This window comes from Phascolarctos cinereus, unplaced genomic scaffold (genome assembly GCF_003287225.1).
Source record: "Phascolarctos cinereus isolate Bilbo 61053 unplaced genomic scaffold, phaCin_HiC Scaffold_2;HRSCAF=192, whole genome shotgun sequence".
NCBI classification, from domain to species: domain Eukaryota; kingdom Metazoa; phylum Chordata; class Mammalia; order Diprotodontia; family Phascolarctidae; genus Phascolarctos; species Phascolarctos cinereus.
Window position 1 is genome coordinate 242,809,035 of NW_027555625.1, and position 17,162 is coordinate 242,826,196.

At 33.3% G+C, this 17,162-nt stretch overlaps 1 protein-coding gene across 2 annotated transcripts in view; it reads left to right on the forward strand.

The window, feature by feature from the left end:
- Positions 1-15,602, forward strand: part of GNAS (GNAS complex locus) — a 289,283-nt gene extending 273,681 nt beyond the window's left edge. Inside the window, exons 8-12 of one of the 2 annotated variants that reach the window (XM_078149881.1) lie at positions 1,546-1,604; positions 7,108-7,228; positions 7,770-7,900; positions 8,774-8,841; positions 9,988-15,602. In XM_078149881.1, coding sequence (XP_078006007.1) covers positions 1,546-1,604; positions 7,108-7,228; positions 7,770-7,900; positions 8,774-8,841; positions 9,988-10,134 — 526 coding nt within the window. In that variant the 3' untranslated portion in view covers positions 10,135-15,602. The remainder of the gene's footprint in view (positions 1-1,545; positions 1,605-7,107; positions 7,229-7,769; positions 7,901-8,773; positions 8,842-9,987) is intronic. The other variant, XM_078149882.1, reaches the window with a different exon arrangement.
- Positions 15,603-17,162: the final 1,560 nt, after the last annotated feature.

A 17,162-nucleotide genomic window follows, 5' to 3' on the forward strand; every position in this document is an offset into this window, starting at 1 on the left:
CTACCTAAGCTAAAATCTGTGATTGTTCGTTGATCAGTGCTACCAAACAGAAAAGAAAAATATGCTTATTAGACATTGTGATGGCATTGGCAATATTATGAGGTTTAAGGCTTCTTTTTCTCACTTTTTTGTGAAAAGGCCGAAACTATATAAAAATATAAATTTAGTCAGTTATATACTTTCAGATGTCCTACTTCAAAAATAATCCTTTATATTGCCTTGGCTCAACAAATTCATTGATTCAACAAATATTTATTAAACAATCCTACCCCTTTATAAAGTAATCATGTCATACTGACTGTCTTAGTTTCTTTGTGAGAACCATCATTTCACTAACCTGTCAGTGGCGTGAAAGCTGCTTGAGGGCAGGAACCATTTTCATTATTTGCCTTTGCATTCCCAGCACCTAGCACATAGTAGGTGTATAGATTCCTTTAACAATTGCTTATTAATTAAATCGCTTTATACTAGTTACCTCCTTTCACTTTTAACTCTGTCAAAAGATGTATTTATATATTACTTTGCCTAGAAGATGTCTAACACTCTAAGTCTGATCATTCCTATTGTTTCTCTTTTTATTTGTGTAAATGGCCTTCACTGTTTGTCATAACCTTAGCAATCCTGCTATGAAAATTCTAAGCACAGGATCATAGACCTAGTGTTGGAAGAAAACTCAGAGGCTGTCTCATCCAACCTCATTTTACAGATGAGGAAACAGATGACCAAGGAGGTTATATTGCCCAAAGTCACACAAGTATCAGAGCTCTTTCTACTCTACCACACTGCTTCCAATCATTTCCATTGCAACAAAAATGAAAATGATTCTGATAATTCATATATTCAAATCTCTGCATGTTTGCTTAGGTAAATGAAATTGTAATAAGTGATTCAGTTTCTTTTAGTATCAGTCAATAAGCCTCTGTTAAGTACGTAATATGTACCAGGCACTGTGCTAGTGATACAAAGACAAAAATGAAACAGTCCTTGTCCTTAGAGTGCTTATATTCTCTTGAAATTCTGCTACTAGTACATTTGTCTTACTTCTAATTTACACTGAGTAGAATGCTGATCAGACATTGACAGTATTCATCTTGATTTACATAAATTGTAATTGATGAGCTTTTATAGGAAATAATTATATTAGAAACTTTCAGATACACACACTAATTTCTACATTAGAAATAATTATTTGAATTGTCTTCCTGGTTTTAGGACAAATAAGAATATAATATGATATGATTGGAAATTTCTTTCAAGAACAGTTAAGTAGATGAGCCGTTGTTTGATATAAACAAGTCCATTATTTATTTGTTTCTTTGTTTATTTAACTTTATGATCAAGATTGTTCTAAATTATACTAGCTCATTCAGGAACTAAAATTTCTTTAGCTTTGGAGAGGAAAAGAAAGACAAACTCATACTTAAATTAAAAAATGTTATTTTTCTAAACACTTTGAATGAGGTATAAAAACTTCACCCCTCTTGTTGCTTTAGTGATTTTTCATATGTTAGCCCCCATAAGTGACTAGATATTTCTCTTCACCAGCATGTTTGATGTCGGAGGACAGCGAGATGAACGTAGAAAATGGATCCAGTGTTTTAATGGTATGATTTGAAATTAATGTTCTTAAGAATAACTAACATTTATTTTAATTCCAAATGACCAAATAAATAAGCTTTTACTTTAATTTTTATAGCTTAAATAGACTTCTTTTTTGTTATTTTTCCCCTGTCATGTAACCTATTATGCTTTTAATGTTTTATTTTTGAAGATCCAATTTTTGGTAAAAGGAAAATGTATTTGGTAGTTGGTCAAATCTTGAATATAGCATCGTGTGTAATGAATATTACCAATTCAATTGCTACTTTCTTTTAAAAATATATTAAAAATGTAAAAACTCTTGAAGTCATTTGTCTGAGGGCAGTTTGGCTCTTCCTAAAATCAACAAACAAAACAAAATGCAAGTATTGCTGTTAAGCAGTTTGGAAGACTTATCTGATTTAACACTGTTTTAGGTAATCAGAGCCTGAAAGATTTTAGGGAATTATATTCCCTGCTACTCAGCATTCTAGCCATGTTAGATTAACTCAGCATTTGTCTAGATATACTTTGAAAAAAGGTTGACCTCATCTGTATTTAATGATCTCATAGACTTAGTGGCAAAGATGAGCTTTCAAGGAACTGAGCTCTAATGACAGCACTGGGCATTATGGAGTTGAAGTTGACATTTTTTTTCTCCAGAAAGTCATTTACAGAGATATTAGAATACTGATTTAATGTTCCAGAAAGGCAACTATTCTAAGGCTTTTGGAGTTTGTTTTTTAAATTAATGGCAACTTGGTCAGTTGAGGTAATAAAGAGAACATTTTTTTTAATCATTCAGTCATGCTATATAGATTATTTGAGAAGAGTAGAAGAGACCTCAGAGGTCATCTAGTATAACCCATAATGGAACAGGAATCTTCTCTACAACATACCCAACAAAATGTTCAGCCTCTTCATAAAGACCTCCAGTACTTGGGTACTTATTACCTTCCTGGGCAGCACATTCCACTTTGGAACAATTTAATTAAGTGGCTTTTGGCTCAAGGACATACTTCTCTGTAATTTCTACACATTTTTTCCAAGTTCTGCCCCCCCAGTTCCAAGCAAAATAAGTGTTTCCTCCAGCACTTAGCACCATGCCTAACACCTGGTAAATGCATAATGAATGTATGAATTGAATTCCACATTATATGGACATTTGAATGTTTAAAGATCATTATCCTATTCTCCCAAAGCCTTCAGTTAGTTCTCATATGATATAGTTTCACGGTCTTTATCATCCTATTTGCCTTCTTTGGAATTCATTGTAGCTTATCAATATCCTTCCTAAAATGTAAAGTACAGAATTGAATTTAGGATTACAGTTTACTGACTAAGGCTCAGTAGATGGGTAGGATTCTATCCTCCCTCGTTATGAATGCTACAAATATGTTAATGCAGTGTAAGACCACATTAGCTTTTTTGGCTGCCCTATCACACTGTAAGGCAGCTAGGTGGTGAATATCTAGAGCACCAGGACTGGAATCAAGAAGACCTGAGTTCAAATCCAGCCTCGGACAAATTACTAACTGTATGTCTCTGGGCAAGTCACTTAATTAACCCTGTTGCCTCAGTTTCCTCATCTGTAAAATGAACTGAAGGAAATGGCAAACCACTCCTGTATCTTTGCAAAAAAAAAAACCAACCAAAAACAAATAGGGGTCACAAAGAATGGGACACAAGTGAAAAACAACATACAAATCACACTGTAAATTTAGAATGAGCTTGCATTCCCAGATGTTTCCATGCTAAATATTGTTGAGCTTTATTCTTCCCTGTCCTATATCTACAGAGTTGGTTTTGTTTTTTATACCTAGGCATAGAAACTTATATTTGTCCCTATGAGACATAGGTCATTGTTCTTTCTAGCTTAACAAAAAAATTTTTGATCCACACTGTCATACAATGTGTGAACTGTTCCACCATTCTTCTTGTCATTTACAAATCTGATAAGTATGGCATCTGTGACTTAACCTGAGTCACTGATAAAAATCTTGAACAGTACAGGGCCACAGGCAAATTCCTGATGTACTTCCAGGCTCATCATTAATACTGAACTAAATCACTATTCCCTGTGTCCTGTTATTCAAAGATTTCTGAATCCACCTAACTATAATATTATCTGACTGATACCACAAGGATATCACAAGAGCATTTGTCAAAGGCCTTGATAAAATTAGGTATAGACCATGGCTACAGCATCCCCTTAATTTACCCTACTAGTTACCTGGTCGCAATGTGAAATTAGGTCAGTCTCAACATATCCTGTTCATGAAGAACCCATGCTAGCTCTCAATGATCACCATTTCCTTTAAATGCCTATAAACCAACTCATTAATAATACTGAACTCTAGACTTTTGCCAGGATGTGAAGCCATGGTCACTTGTCTATAGTTTGAAGAATCTACCTTCTACTTTTTGAAAATTGGAATTACATTTGTCTGTCTCCACTCATGTAGCACATCTCCTTTTCAAGGATTACTGATAGCAGGTCAGCCAAATTATAAGCCAATTATTGTAGTGCTTTAGGACAGAGGTGACAAACATGTAGCCCACAGGCCACAAGTAGCCCACAACACTCCTGATTGCAGCCTAAACCGGAATGAAATATAATTAGAAAATATTTAACAAAATAAATTAAAATACAACAAAACATAGATAATATTAATATATGGTTTTCTTAGTCAGCATTCAGGTCACAAAGACCCTTATGTGTACTTTAGTGACCCCTGTTTTCTATTTTAATTTGACACTACTGTTACAAGACATTATTTATCCAGAGCCTGGAGACTTGAATTATTTTATGACAACTAGGTGTGTTCTCTTAGAATTTCTTTAATTTTCTTGGGTTTCAACTCCCTATTAAACATTTCACTTCTATCTTTCCTAGTCTGCAGATCATTCTCCTTGGAAGAAAAATAGAAACAAAGTAAAATTGTGTAGTCCTGCTTTCTCATTATCGTCGTCCCACTTGGCCTGGGCAGGAGTGGGAACCCACGGTTGGGGGGGAACCTATTATTTTATCTCCACATTGTCTTGCCCCAACAACAACAACAAAAAGCTTGTTTTGTTTACCTTGTTCATCACTAAACCTCAGTTTCTTCCCAAACTTCATGTACCTGAAAGTATTCTTATAGGCTAGCAACACTTTTGTATTAATTATCAACTGAGGTTAGTTGCCCTTGTTTCCATTTTGAGAACATAATACAAGTTGGTTTGTAAGTTCTCTATGTCTCTTTTCCTTTTGTTATATCATCCCTCTGTTATTGTCTCAGACAGCATCGCATCCTCTTTTATTCATCATATTAATTTATGTTTGTATAATCAGAATCTTGTTTTTGAGAGCATCCCATCTCTTTTGAGATTTCCCTCTAGAATTTTAGGTTGAGATCTTAGCTTTTTCTGAACACTCAAATCTTGTCTCATAGTCTCATAGTACACAATACATGATCTCTCACAAACTATACAGTAATGGGTTCATTTGCCCTGGCTGATGTCTGAATAGTTGGAGTGCCCCATCACCATTATATCTTTTGCCACACTTGTAATCTGTTTCCAGAGCTCATTAACTATATGGTTTTGGCCATGTAGACCATAGATAGTATTATTCTCCCACAATAGCACTTCCATTTCTCCCTCCACTGAACCTCACCTAAATGCTTATATCATCTTTCTCCCCTCTGGTATATGGATTTTCTCACATGATTATCTCTTTTGAGCTATAATGCTATTTCACTGTGATTTCACGCTTGTTTAAAAGTTACTTCTATAATACAACTGATCTTTGTTCCCTGCCTGATCTGCATTGTCATTTAATGTTTTTGTTTGGAGACAGTTGTTAAAACAGTTGTCACATTCCGTGCCAAAAGTGTATACATTTCAGGAGGATAGGATAATGATATGGTTTATGGAAATGATGTAATCAGTTTTATGGTAAAATGGAAATAATTTTTAAACTTTTTTAGAGGAATAAGTATATTTAAAGGCTTAACATGACTGTGAAATTACTCAGTAACATTTCTTGTCTACCATTATTAAACATGAAAGAAGAACTTATTATGAAGGAGTTTGAAATTTTACTACGTTCAACAAAATCTCATCTTCCATGTTACCAAATGCATGTCTAGTCCCACCGAAATTAGATGATCAGTGAGCTCCTAGAATAGTTTCACAACAAAAGACTATTCATTTCTTGAGTGCCTACTCAAGGCACTACACTAGGCACAAAGAAAGATACTTTCATAGAGCATATTCTAGTAGGAGAATTTGATATATAAGTACAACATTCAAGGTAAAATGTAATAAATCTCATAAGTGGAGATACAATAAAGTTATAGGAGTTTAGAAGAAGGATAGATTGCTTTCAAACTGTGAAGATGTCATCAAAGGGTTCATAGAGGAGGTAACATTTTGGCTTGGTCCTTCAAACATGATTAGGATCTCAGTAGGCAGAGATGGAAGGACTTCAAGGCAAAGGCAGTAAGTCATAGCACAAAAATGAGAAAGAGCCCAGCATGACTGAGGTATGTCATGTTTAATTTGGCTAGAATGTAGGCCACATGATATAGAATAGTAGGAGATAAAGTTGGAAAAGTAAGTTGATGTCAGATCATAGGGTTCTTTTTAAATGCCATGATAAATAATTTAGAAAAAAAAATTTTTAGTAGTTAAGAGATGAAATCTTTGGTAATCAGTGGAAAGCCAGTGAAGATTTTTTTTTTATTTTGAATTCCACAAATACCCCTGCAAATAAACATTTCTATATAGAAAGTGGAACAGAAAAAGAGGATTATACATGAAATCATGTGTCTTAATCACATAAAACTTGCCATTGAAGATTTTTACAACGTGTCTACAAGAGAAATCCTTCCTGGAAAGACACAGTGGCCCCTTTACAGTTATAGTAATGAGTAGGAGTAGCTAATGATTACTCCTCTACGTTAGTCATGTTTAATGATGAATGCATTTACCCTCTCATTATTTTTCTCCGTTTGTCTTGCTTCATGATATTCTTTGTATAACCCTATATACCACTAAAAAAAAGCATTCTAAGGATTATTCCACAGAAATGCAGCTTCTGGGGTCATAAATGTGTTTCTGGACAGTCACTGGTATTGCTCTTCACACCCACTCCCCCTCAGTGCATCCAACATGAAACGCCACATGGTTATGTTCCCCAGAGTATCTTTTCCTGAATAATGATTTCAAATAGTGATTTTGTTCCATTCTCTTTTTCTCCCTTGAAAAACTTTTTTTGGTTTTCTTTATATCCCTTTTTTTCTTGCTTGCTTTTAGCTACTTATTCCAGCTTTCTTTGTAGTTCACTTCTATTTCTGTTCCATTCTTCCATCACTTTCTATTTCCATAAGTTTTTTTAAATTCTCTTTTGATTCTTATACATAAGAGACCATGAAGTATTTTCAAATTCAGCCCATCTCCCTCCTGATTGGCACTCAGAATTTAAGCTTTCCTGAGAGTCTGTATATTGGAGTAATAATAATTCCTGTATTTCTCCTTATCTAGATGTGACTGCTATAATATTTGTGGTGGCCAGCAGTAGCTACAACATGGTTATACGAGAGGACAATCAGACCAATCGGCTTCAAGAAGCACTAAATCTCTTCAAGAGCATCTGGAACAACAGGTCCATGAACTGAACTATACTCATATCACCCAATGTCTCACTGCAACATTTAGATAAATTGTATAAAGTATGGTACTTCTGGTTTTGGTATAGTTTGCTCAGCTCTCATTTTGTTAATAGTCATTTCATTTAACCATCAGATATTCCAGAGCAGGGGTTTTTAATCTTTTGTGTGTGTGTCATGGATCCCTTTGGCAGTCTGGTGATACCTATGGACTCCTTCCCAGAAGAATATTTTTAAATGAATAAAATAAAATGCATAGTGTTACAAAGGAAACCAATTATATTGAAATACAGCACCCCAAATTTTTTTTAAAAAACCCTGACCTGGAGGATAATAGAGTATAAATCTGACAAAATATAATTAATTTCTTTTAAAAAAAAAGATTAAGAGAATATCCCTTGCAGTGAAGTTGAGGATACATACTATAAAATATTTCAGCTCTGTTCAAATGAGTATATGATTTGAATAAATACATTTTATTATTTTATTAATACCTGCCAGCTATCTAACAATTTTTTGGGCTTCAATTTTTGGTAGGTGGCTACGGACCATTTCAGTAATTCTATTCCTGAATAAACAGGATTTATTAGCAGAGAAAGTTTTGGCAGGGAAATCTAAAATTGAGGACTACTTTCCAGAATTTGCTCGCTACACTACACCAGATGATGGTAAGGTTTTCTTCCTGAAGTTGATATTAGCTATTAGAAGGCTGTCAGTTTGGCCAGTCATATGTATCCTAAAATTATATGTTTCTTATTATGACTCTGATTTTTAAGTATTCATATTGGAAATCTTAATTAAATTCTTACCAAAATTATTTTATATGTTTGTGAAATGTCACAAAACACTATTCAGTTAGATGTAAAGAATATATTATGTTACCATCTTACTGTTGCAGTGTACAGATTATTGCCACATTTTGTTGGACTTCTGAAGGCTCCTATAATTCTTGAAGTGGTAACATTACAAATCAACCTGATCACAGCTAGCAGGGGAGAGAGGGAGTATGGACTTATGATTTCTTCAGTATAGGAAACTCAGTATGTAATTTCCCTTTGCCAATATAGATCAACATTAAGTCTGTAATTTAGAGTCATAAATTGTTGCTGGGTCACCTAGAGGTTAAGTAATTTATTCATGGTCACACATATATCAGATGTAAAACTTGAACCCAGGTCATCCTGTCTCTAAGGACAGCTCTCTATCCACTGCACCATGCTGTCTCTCTAACAAGTCACCAACCTGCTGTATAATATGTCACATATTTATTGCAGATAAAATAATGAAAATGTTAAGAAAATAAATAGGTAGTTCCCATTAGAAATACAAAATTAACTTGGCCATATTATATTATGGGAAAATTACCTTGTGGCCATGCCTAAACATTTTATTTTCTGTGAATTTTTCTCTTCATTTTAGAAGAAATGATGTATATAATTTGTGGTCTGTGATAGATTTATGAACTTTAAGACAACAAATGCATTGAAACTGTTGCGTTACTATTATATGATTTGACAAGAATTTTTTCTCCTTTCAATTAGCAACACCTGAGCCTGGTGAGGATCCCAGAGTTACAAGGGCCAAGTATTTTATTAGGGATGAATTTCTTGTAAGTATGGTATCATTTTCATTTATGCAATTTAAATTTCATAACAAAATTTTGTCTTTGAGAAATCACTACTCCAGTCTTTAGTTATATTTTATTAATATGTAATGTGGTCTTAGTAGTTTATGTTTTATTAACAGCTGAATAAAGTATATACAGCTAAGTGACCATGATCATTAACAATTATTAGTACTTCTAGTAAAGAAAATGTTTGCCCTATATATTATTTAATTAGACTGTTGTTTCTTAGGGCAATTATGCATCTACTCAACTGCTGTTGAATGTGAATGGGTTTGTTTGGAGTTGAGGTTTTTTGTTTACAAAGAATGCAATACAAATTTGTAGTGAAAATTTTTCTTGGTTTTACAGTGGGAATTAGCATAACAAATTTTTTGAGTGGCATGATTTACATTTCTAGAAATAGTATCTGAGGTAAAAAGTTTTATCAAGTCCTCACCACTAAAGGGGCAAGGGAACATAACAAGTAAAACCCATTCTTAATTATCAGTAATCACCAAGGGGAGAAATTGCCAGATATTTGAAAACAGTGACTACTCCTAAACTTATATCTGCTTGCTTCACAAATATGCTAAACTTATTTCTGTACTTCAAAGAATTGGTGATCTCATTTATTTGGACTCTTCCTCTGCTATTGCAAATCACAATTTGGTCAAGATTTCTCATCCTGTGCAAATTGTTGTCTGTGTTCTTCCATAAATATATCATGTGATTTCCACTCCCTTCAACCTGCAGCAGATTTGCCTATCTAATTCAGTTTCTTATAGGCTATTATTAAAATTAGTTTGTATTTTCTATTTGTGTACTGATTGAACTTAGGAGCAAACAGCCCAAAAGCATGTTAACTGATAGGCTAGAAGAGAAGCCATCTTGTGCGTGTGTGTGTTCATATACAGTTGGCTGTATATAACATTGACTATATATATCCCTACGTTATCATGTAATATCATGCATTGATTTTTCTCTTGATTTATTCTTAGAGGTTTAGAATTCACTGTTTTTTGTGCTGTCCCCAATGGAAGCTATCAGAAATATCAAAGTTTTTATTGCTCAAGCATTTTCATTGCTGCATAAAGTCATGGAAGTTTAATGTATTTGCTTATCCTAATATAATCTTGTTTACTCCTCCAGAGAATCAGTACAGCAAGTGGAGATGGACGGCACTACTGCTACCCCCACTTTACATGTGCAGTGGATACAGAAAACATCAGAAGGGTTTTCAATGACTGTCGGGACATTATTCAACGGATGCACCTTCGTCAATATGAGTTATTGTGATGGAGAGCACTTTTCCTTGTGTTTTGGACTCCTTAATGCTCGTGTTAAAACAAAACAAAACACAAAACAAATATTTGCCCACATAGGGTAGAAGAGAATTGATGCAGTCACCCTCCAATTTGCACCCTCGCCTTTTTTCCTTGCTGGACAATAGCAGACTTTTAGCTTGCTTCTGTTTCCCTTGGACAGTTTTTAAATGGCCAACCAAATAGGCTATTTTCACCTGGGTTCCCTAACATTATTACTGGCAACAGAATCAAATAACAAATAAAGCCCTGAATGTGTGAAGCACTATAAAGGATTGGGGAATAATAAAAGTTAAAATACACATACATACATACATACATACATACATACATACATACATACATACATACATACATACATAAATGTGCATACACATATGGAGAGAGAAATATTTGTAATGTAACACCATTATGGGCAAACTCATATTACCCATGATTTCAACTTTTTATCCATTCACTGCATCAGATGAGAGAAGGTGCCAAGTTACAGACCAAGTTTGAAGAAAGACACCCAAGTTTGGTTCTCTTTGACTGTAATGTGGCTTTGAACGGAAATACTGACAATTCTACAGCAGACCTAGTGCAAAAACTTACTGCTACCTTTCAAAAGGGTATTTTTAAATCCAGCTTTGGTGGTCTTAGGACAACCTCGGACATTATTATTTGAACTGCATACCACCTGTGATTGCAGAGAGCTCACCACACACTGTTTTCGGTTTGTCCACTGATGATCCTGTCTTCTATATATAAAAATCATTAACTGGACAGTTGTCCTCACAGGTTTTTTTCTCCCCTTCTTCTTTCTCCTCCTTTCCTCTCCTCCCCTCGTTTTTTTTTTTATTTTACTGCTGGATTATTATTCTTGTACAGACTGTAAAATGTATTATTTTGTACAACTTTACTGAAAAAAAAATAACTTGTAGAAGATCTTTGTGCCTTGATTATGGCTGTACCTGAAAAATGAGCTAAGATGTAAGTATGTTTGATTGCGCTGTACAGCTTTGTCAACCCTATCTGCAGCATTAGCTCATGGTAGGGAAATTTATCTGTAGTTTAGTTTTTCTGGTTTATAAAAGAAGGAAAAATACTGTTTAGTTTTAAAAAAGTACAAATTGTGCAAACTTAACCACTTTAAAAGTGAGGTCTTCAACAAGTGACCAGATGTCGCAGCATCATGCTTTTTAATTTTAGCTTTAACTCATTTAAATCTCTATCCAAATGCAAAACATGGCTTGTTTCTACATAAACCAAATTTTGCTACAAATTATAAATGTTAGTCTTTGGTCATTCATAGTCCTTTTTGCAAAAACAAAAAAAAAAAAGAAAAAAACACATAGACATTGTGCAGGTATGGTGACCCTCTGTAGACTGGGCAGAATCCCCACCAACCTCCACTAGATCGAGTGGGCAAAATACTATAAAAAGTGACAAGGTGTACACAGCCCTTGTATTTGGCCACTGAATTCCAGTTGCAAATGACATTTTTATTTCTCTTTTAATAAAGAGATACCTTAGAAATGTTTGTTTTTATATTAACTATATAAGTAGCTTAAAAGTGAAAAGATGTGTGGATTTTTCTTAAACTTGAATAATTTATGCAAATTATATGCTTAGAACAACATGTGGTACAGTAAAAAGAAAAAAGAGCAAAAATCACTGTAGCAATAAGAAAGCATGTAATTTTAGTAACTACTACACTGCTTTATATTTTATACCTAGGTGTTTTATGTCTCTGTGAGTGTTACTTTTTCACGTGTCTAAACCTTCATGTACAATCTGTACAGTCAAGAATTACAGTTGTAATATCAGATTTAGAACAGTGTTAGCCTATATTACTTAAAAAAACCCAACAAACCCAAACCAATCTGAATTTTAATGAAGTGAATTTAAAACTTGCCTCTTTAGTGATACTAGCTTTTTCACCAATAGTTGCTTTGGGGAAGAAATTCAGGTTACATGAAAATTTGGTTGCAATCAATGTTTATATGAATAGATTTGCAACAGGTGCCAAATACTGGTTTTCAGAAGCCTGTTGTTTAAGAATTGTCACCATGTGGTATGGTTTTTGTTGCTTTTGTTTTAAACTTCTGTCCCAGTCCAGTTCCATGATTGTGGAGATTCTGGATTTGGTAATGTTTGTCTTGACTTCTTTTACCCAAGTAGTGAGTCTTGGAAATCTTCAGGGCAAAGATAAATACTTGTGGAAAATTGCCCCAATTCTATGCGTGTGATAGCTAATGTGCTTTGAAAAGTTGTTTGTGTAGTTTATAAGTTCAAGGAAAAGCTGCTGCATGAACCTCTAAAGTGACAGAAGATCTTGATGTACAGTATTGCTGTGCACTAAAGAATGTATCCAGTGCCTGTAGTTTTTAAGAATTAGGGAAACTTAATAGGCAAAAGTGGGACCTTAGAGGAAAATTAAAAAATAAGCCTTAATTTTTGTTACCACAGCCAAAAACTTTGAATCATAGTGCCAAACTTTTTAAAACTTTAATTAAGTGTTAAGGGTATACAAAGTGTTAAGGGTATATTCAAACTTCTGAAAAGGCAACAAAGTTAATCATGTCTATGGCTAATCATGAAATATGAGGAAAGATAAACTGAAAGACTTTATGAATCATTTCCCAAATGGTTAAGGAGAGTACCTATCATAAAGAAATACTCATAACATTTGAGATTTGAAAAAAAAAAGAGAGAAACCTTTGTAAGCAAATCTTAATGCTAAATAATACAATATTTACAAAATGTTCCCCCCCCACATTTTGTGTGAAGAAAGGCATATTTTCCCAACAAAAGGTATGGATTGTATGATTGTATACCATTAGTTTTTTTTTATCAGTCATGCAGTTTGTTGGCCTAGTAACACAAGCCTTTTAAAAGTAACTTTTCTATTGTCTTCCCCCCCCCACCAAAAAAAAAAGTTGAATCTTTAAAGCTTATTCATTAGCAACTTGGTGGGGGATTTCTGTAACAAATTTTGTGGCCATCAATTTGCTAATACCACATTTGAACCATTCCAATCTAACACTTTCCCCATATCTTCTTAGTCTTAGCCTTGTTTTCTTTTCTATTTATTTATTTTTAATTTCAAAGACCTTTACCTTTCTGTCTCAGTCACCCATTTGGGAATCTTTGACCTTACAGACAAGAGTTTACTCATTCTATTCAGTGTTCATGATGCTGAAATGTAAGATACCTGCAAATGTAAACACTACCACTTTTAATAATAATAAAAAATACAGTGTTTATAGGGACACATTTGCATTGCTATAGTTTAAGGTTGTCAGCATTTCCATGATAAATCCTTAGGTGGTCTGTCTATATCTTGGCACTTAATATTTTTCCCCAAGCCAAAATTTAGCTAACACAAAACATTGGCTCAGGAATCATTTGGTTTTTGGTTTGTATTTTGGAATAGGGAATGAATACCAATTTTCATCCAAAATTGTTGGTTCGGTTTTAAGTTATACAACTGTTTTGTTTAGGGGTTGGTTTAAAAAGTAACCGTAATAATAATAATAATAATAATAATAATAATAATTACTGGTTCCAAGTTGCTTTTTGACACTTGTATAACTCAAAAACGGTTTTGTTTTTAGGGGAAAAAATGACACTTGGCAAACAATTACCTATAAATATGATCTGATCACTTCTGGGTATTTTTTGTGAAATAATAATAAATGGTAGAGATGTTGTGGTTTCAAAATCAGCTACTGTCATTTGCAGTAACTTATTTCAGCCAAAATTTCTAAGGATCTTTTACAATAGGATTTTTGATGCATGTTAGAAATCACAGTGCTATATCAGACAAATTGTTGTTGTCTCTTCATACTTTCATTAAGAGAGAAAAAGAATTCATGGCCTAAGAAGAAGCATTTCCATTGATGACCTGGGAAACTCAAACTTAACTTGTCAAAATGTAGTCATTGGCTTTCTCAACTTGACAAAACAGGAATTGTTGCTAATGTTTTTTTAAAAACTGAAATTGCATATATTTTCAGAAAAATATTGGTAAGAAAGTTATAGCTGATGTGTTCTGCTCAGAATAAAAATTTAGAAACCTTAAGTTTGTTCACTAAGAAACAGTGAATTACTCAGCTATATGCCCCTCTTTTCATCACAGTAGAATGATAATAGACCAAAAAAAAAATTTTGAATGACTTAAGTTGAACACCTTTTTATGTTCACACTTAGAAAATATAGACCCATATAGTAAAATCACTAGAAAATTAGTTTTGGATTAAATATATTAACATTTGTATTTTATAATTTCCTGATGTTTGGCTGAAAAGCAAAAATGCTTATGTGAGTATACAGTATGAAGATTTAAGGTCTTACACATTCTGCTTTACTCTTAATTTAATCATCAAAATAGTTCATGTTTCTCTAGGATTTTGAAGTTCACAAAATAATTTCATAATAATTTAAGGTTTGTGATGTTAAATTCAGCATTTTCTTTTGGATTCAAATCAGAAAGCAGATTTTCAAATTGTATAGCCACAGATTCATAGACCAATGTCAGTATTTTGAGAGGGACATTAAACTGTAAATGTCTGAGACAACATTTCAGAGAAAAAATTAGCTATTTTGACGTATCACGTATAAAAAAACTAAACATGATATACAGTCCATTAAATACTGGTTTAAAAATTTTGGTACTGGATTTTCCACTTTGATGGTGTCATCAAATATATGTTCTTAATAAAATAACTCAATGCTTATGAGGTCAGAAAAATATACTATAAGATGTTATACTTTCAAAAATTTTCTGGATAATATTAAGCAAAGTTTTTTATGACTGTTAATCATTATGGGTGTATTATAGGCTTGGTATACTATTAAGAGAAAGAGTGGACTAGAATTCCACTTATATAGCTTAGTGAATCCTAGACTGCACTCCATTTTCCTTCATTTGGAAAGCAGCATATTGTAATTATTTGAGGATTGGAGGCAAAAGCAAGAAAGACAAGTGGTTTTACAGTACACATGGGCTTTGATTTTTTTTAATGTTACAGATCTATGATACAGCCTTAAGATCATTTATATGGTAGATCCTACATGGTTTCTGTGGGAATTCTAACCTCAATTTTTAAAAATTGTTTCCACTTGAGAACTGCCTCCATATTTGCTGATTAATTTAACTGTTATAATAAATATGCCATGTTGGGGATCTATGGGGCTTATGCTATAGACTGAAGAGCCAAATTTGTCTGAACTAATTCTTAAGGTCAACGCATCACCTCCATTTTTCCTGGATTATTTTATTTGAAATGTCTAGATTTCTATAATAGGTTTTGTACAAAATCTCATGCAATGGTTCTTAAACTTTTTTTGCATCATGAACCCCTTTGGCAGTCTGGTGAAGCCTGTGGACTCCCCACAATAATGTTTTTAAATGCCTGAAATAAAATACATAGATTAAAAAAATCAATTACAGTGAAATACATGTATGAAAATATTTTTTAAAAATAGATTTACAGATGCCAGTTTAAGAATCCCTGATTTAAGGTCAAAAGTTATTAAGCATTCATAGAAGACATCCTAATACGGATGCTTTTGGTTTTCCTTTAAGGAGGGAAAAAAAGTTGGTTTGAATGAAAATTTATCAACAAATATTTTAGTATGGGATTTCATAATGTTATGAAAATAGAAATTGTTCCCACTCTAAGGGTCCACAGAAATACAGTTTAAAGGGGAGGTTATAATGATATTCTTGACAAATCTATGCATAGTCTTCCAGGAGGGTCAGGATGCAAGTCTAGAATTGTTGACTTAACTCTTTTAACCTAGTGAGTCTTTGAGAAATTGGGGATTCATTGTGGGAACCACTTTTTCTAGCTTGATCAGTACTACATTTGCCAACGTGTAAATTGTCAAAATGTTCCAATTTTATTAGAGAATTGATGGAGGTACTTTTATGTTTTTTGCCTACTTTCCTAGTTTTGTCATACGATCTATAGTAAAGAAACAATAGACCGAATGTTATGAAAACAGGACAAGATCATCTGTGGAAGAACAAAGGAAAATTGAAAGCTGCATGTAAAATGATTGTACTCTTTTCCTGAATAAGAGGAAATAATTAATGAAGATGGGAGGAAAGGGGGAGACTCTCCCCAAGGTTAATTGTCCCTATTTTGTATCACTAAGGAAAATACCCAAAGAAAAATGGGGACAATGTATTAAAAGTTGAATTTTTATGATGTTACTACAAAAAATTGTACACTGTGTTGAAGTTAGAAAACATGCAGTAAAGGCTGAGTATCCTTTCATTATTCCCCTTCACTTATTCTCTGATCATTTGTTACCATAATGTTTTGCATATCATTAGGGAAAAGGAATTTCCATAATGATGCTACTGGAAATTAGAGTCACTTGTCAATGAAAGCATTGCAAGTTACATTCTTTAGTGTTCTGCTGTTTATAAATATAATTTAATAATGTTTAGCAAACATTTTGAAGAGCCATTAAAATAACATTAAGTTTTATAATCAGTAGCTACTTAAGCCTTTCCCCTTGTCTTTGCTTCCCAATTAGTAGTATCTGTGCTGCAGAGCCCAAAATGACAAAATTCTATTTTTGTTACAACTATCAAGGTCAAAAAGTTTTGTTCTAGAGCTTTGCTTTGGGAATCTACAACTAGATCTCATTATCCTACATTATGGCTATTTTTTTATTTACTGCAGATTAAATTTCTTAGGGCCAGATCGCTTTTAAGTGATCGAGGAACTAGTGTTGATCTAAATAAAATTGGGGAGGTGAAAATGGAAAATTGGACCAAAAGGAAGAGTAAATTTTGAGGAAATAATAGATAGTCTTTCCTTCTCAGATGAGAAAATTGTTTTCATTAGGAACATTTAGAGAATTCCTATATGTCATATGCAAAAACTGTTGAATCCTCCCTCCAAAAAAGGAGAATACTTTAGTTGTTAGAAGCTTAAAAATCAGATAATATAGCTTAAATTCCGACAAGCAGCATTAATACCTACATTCTAACAAGAAAGT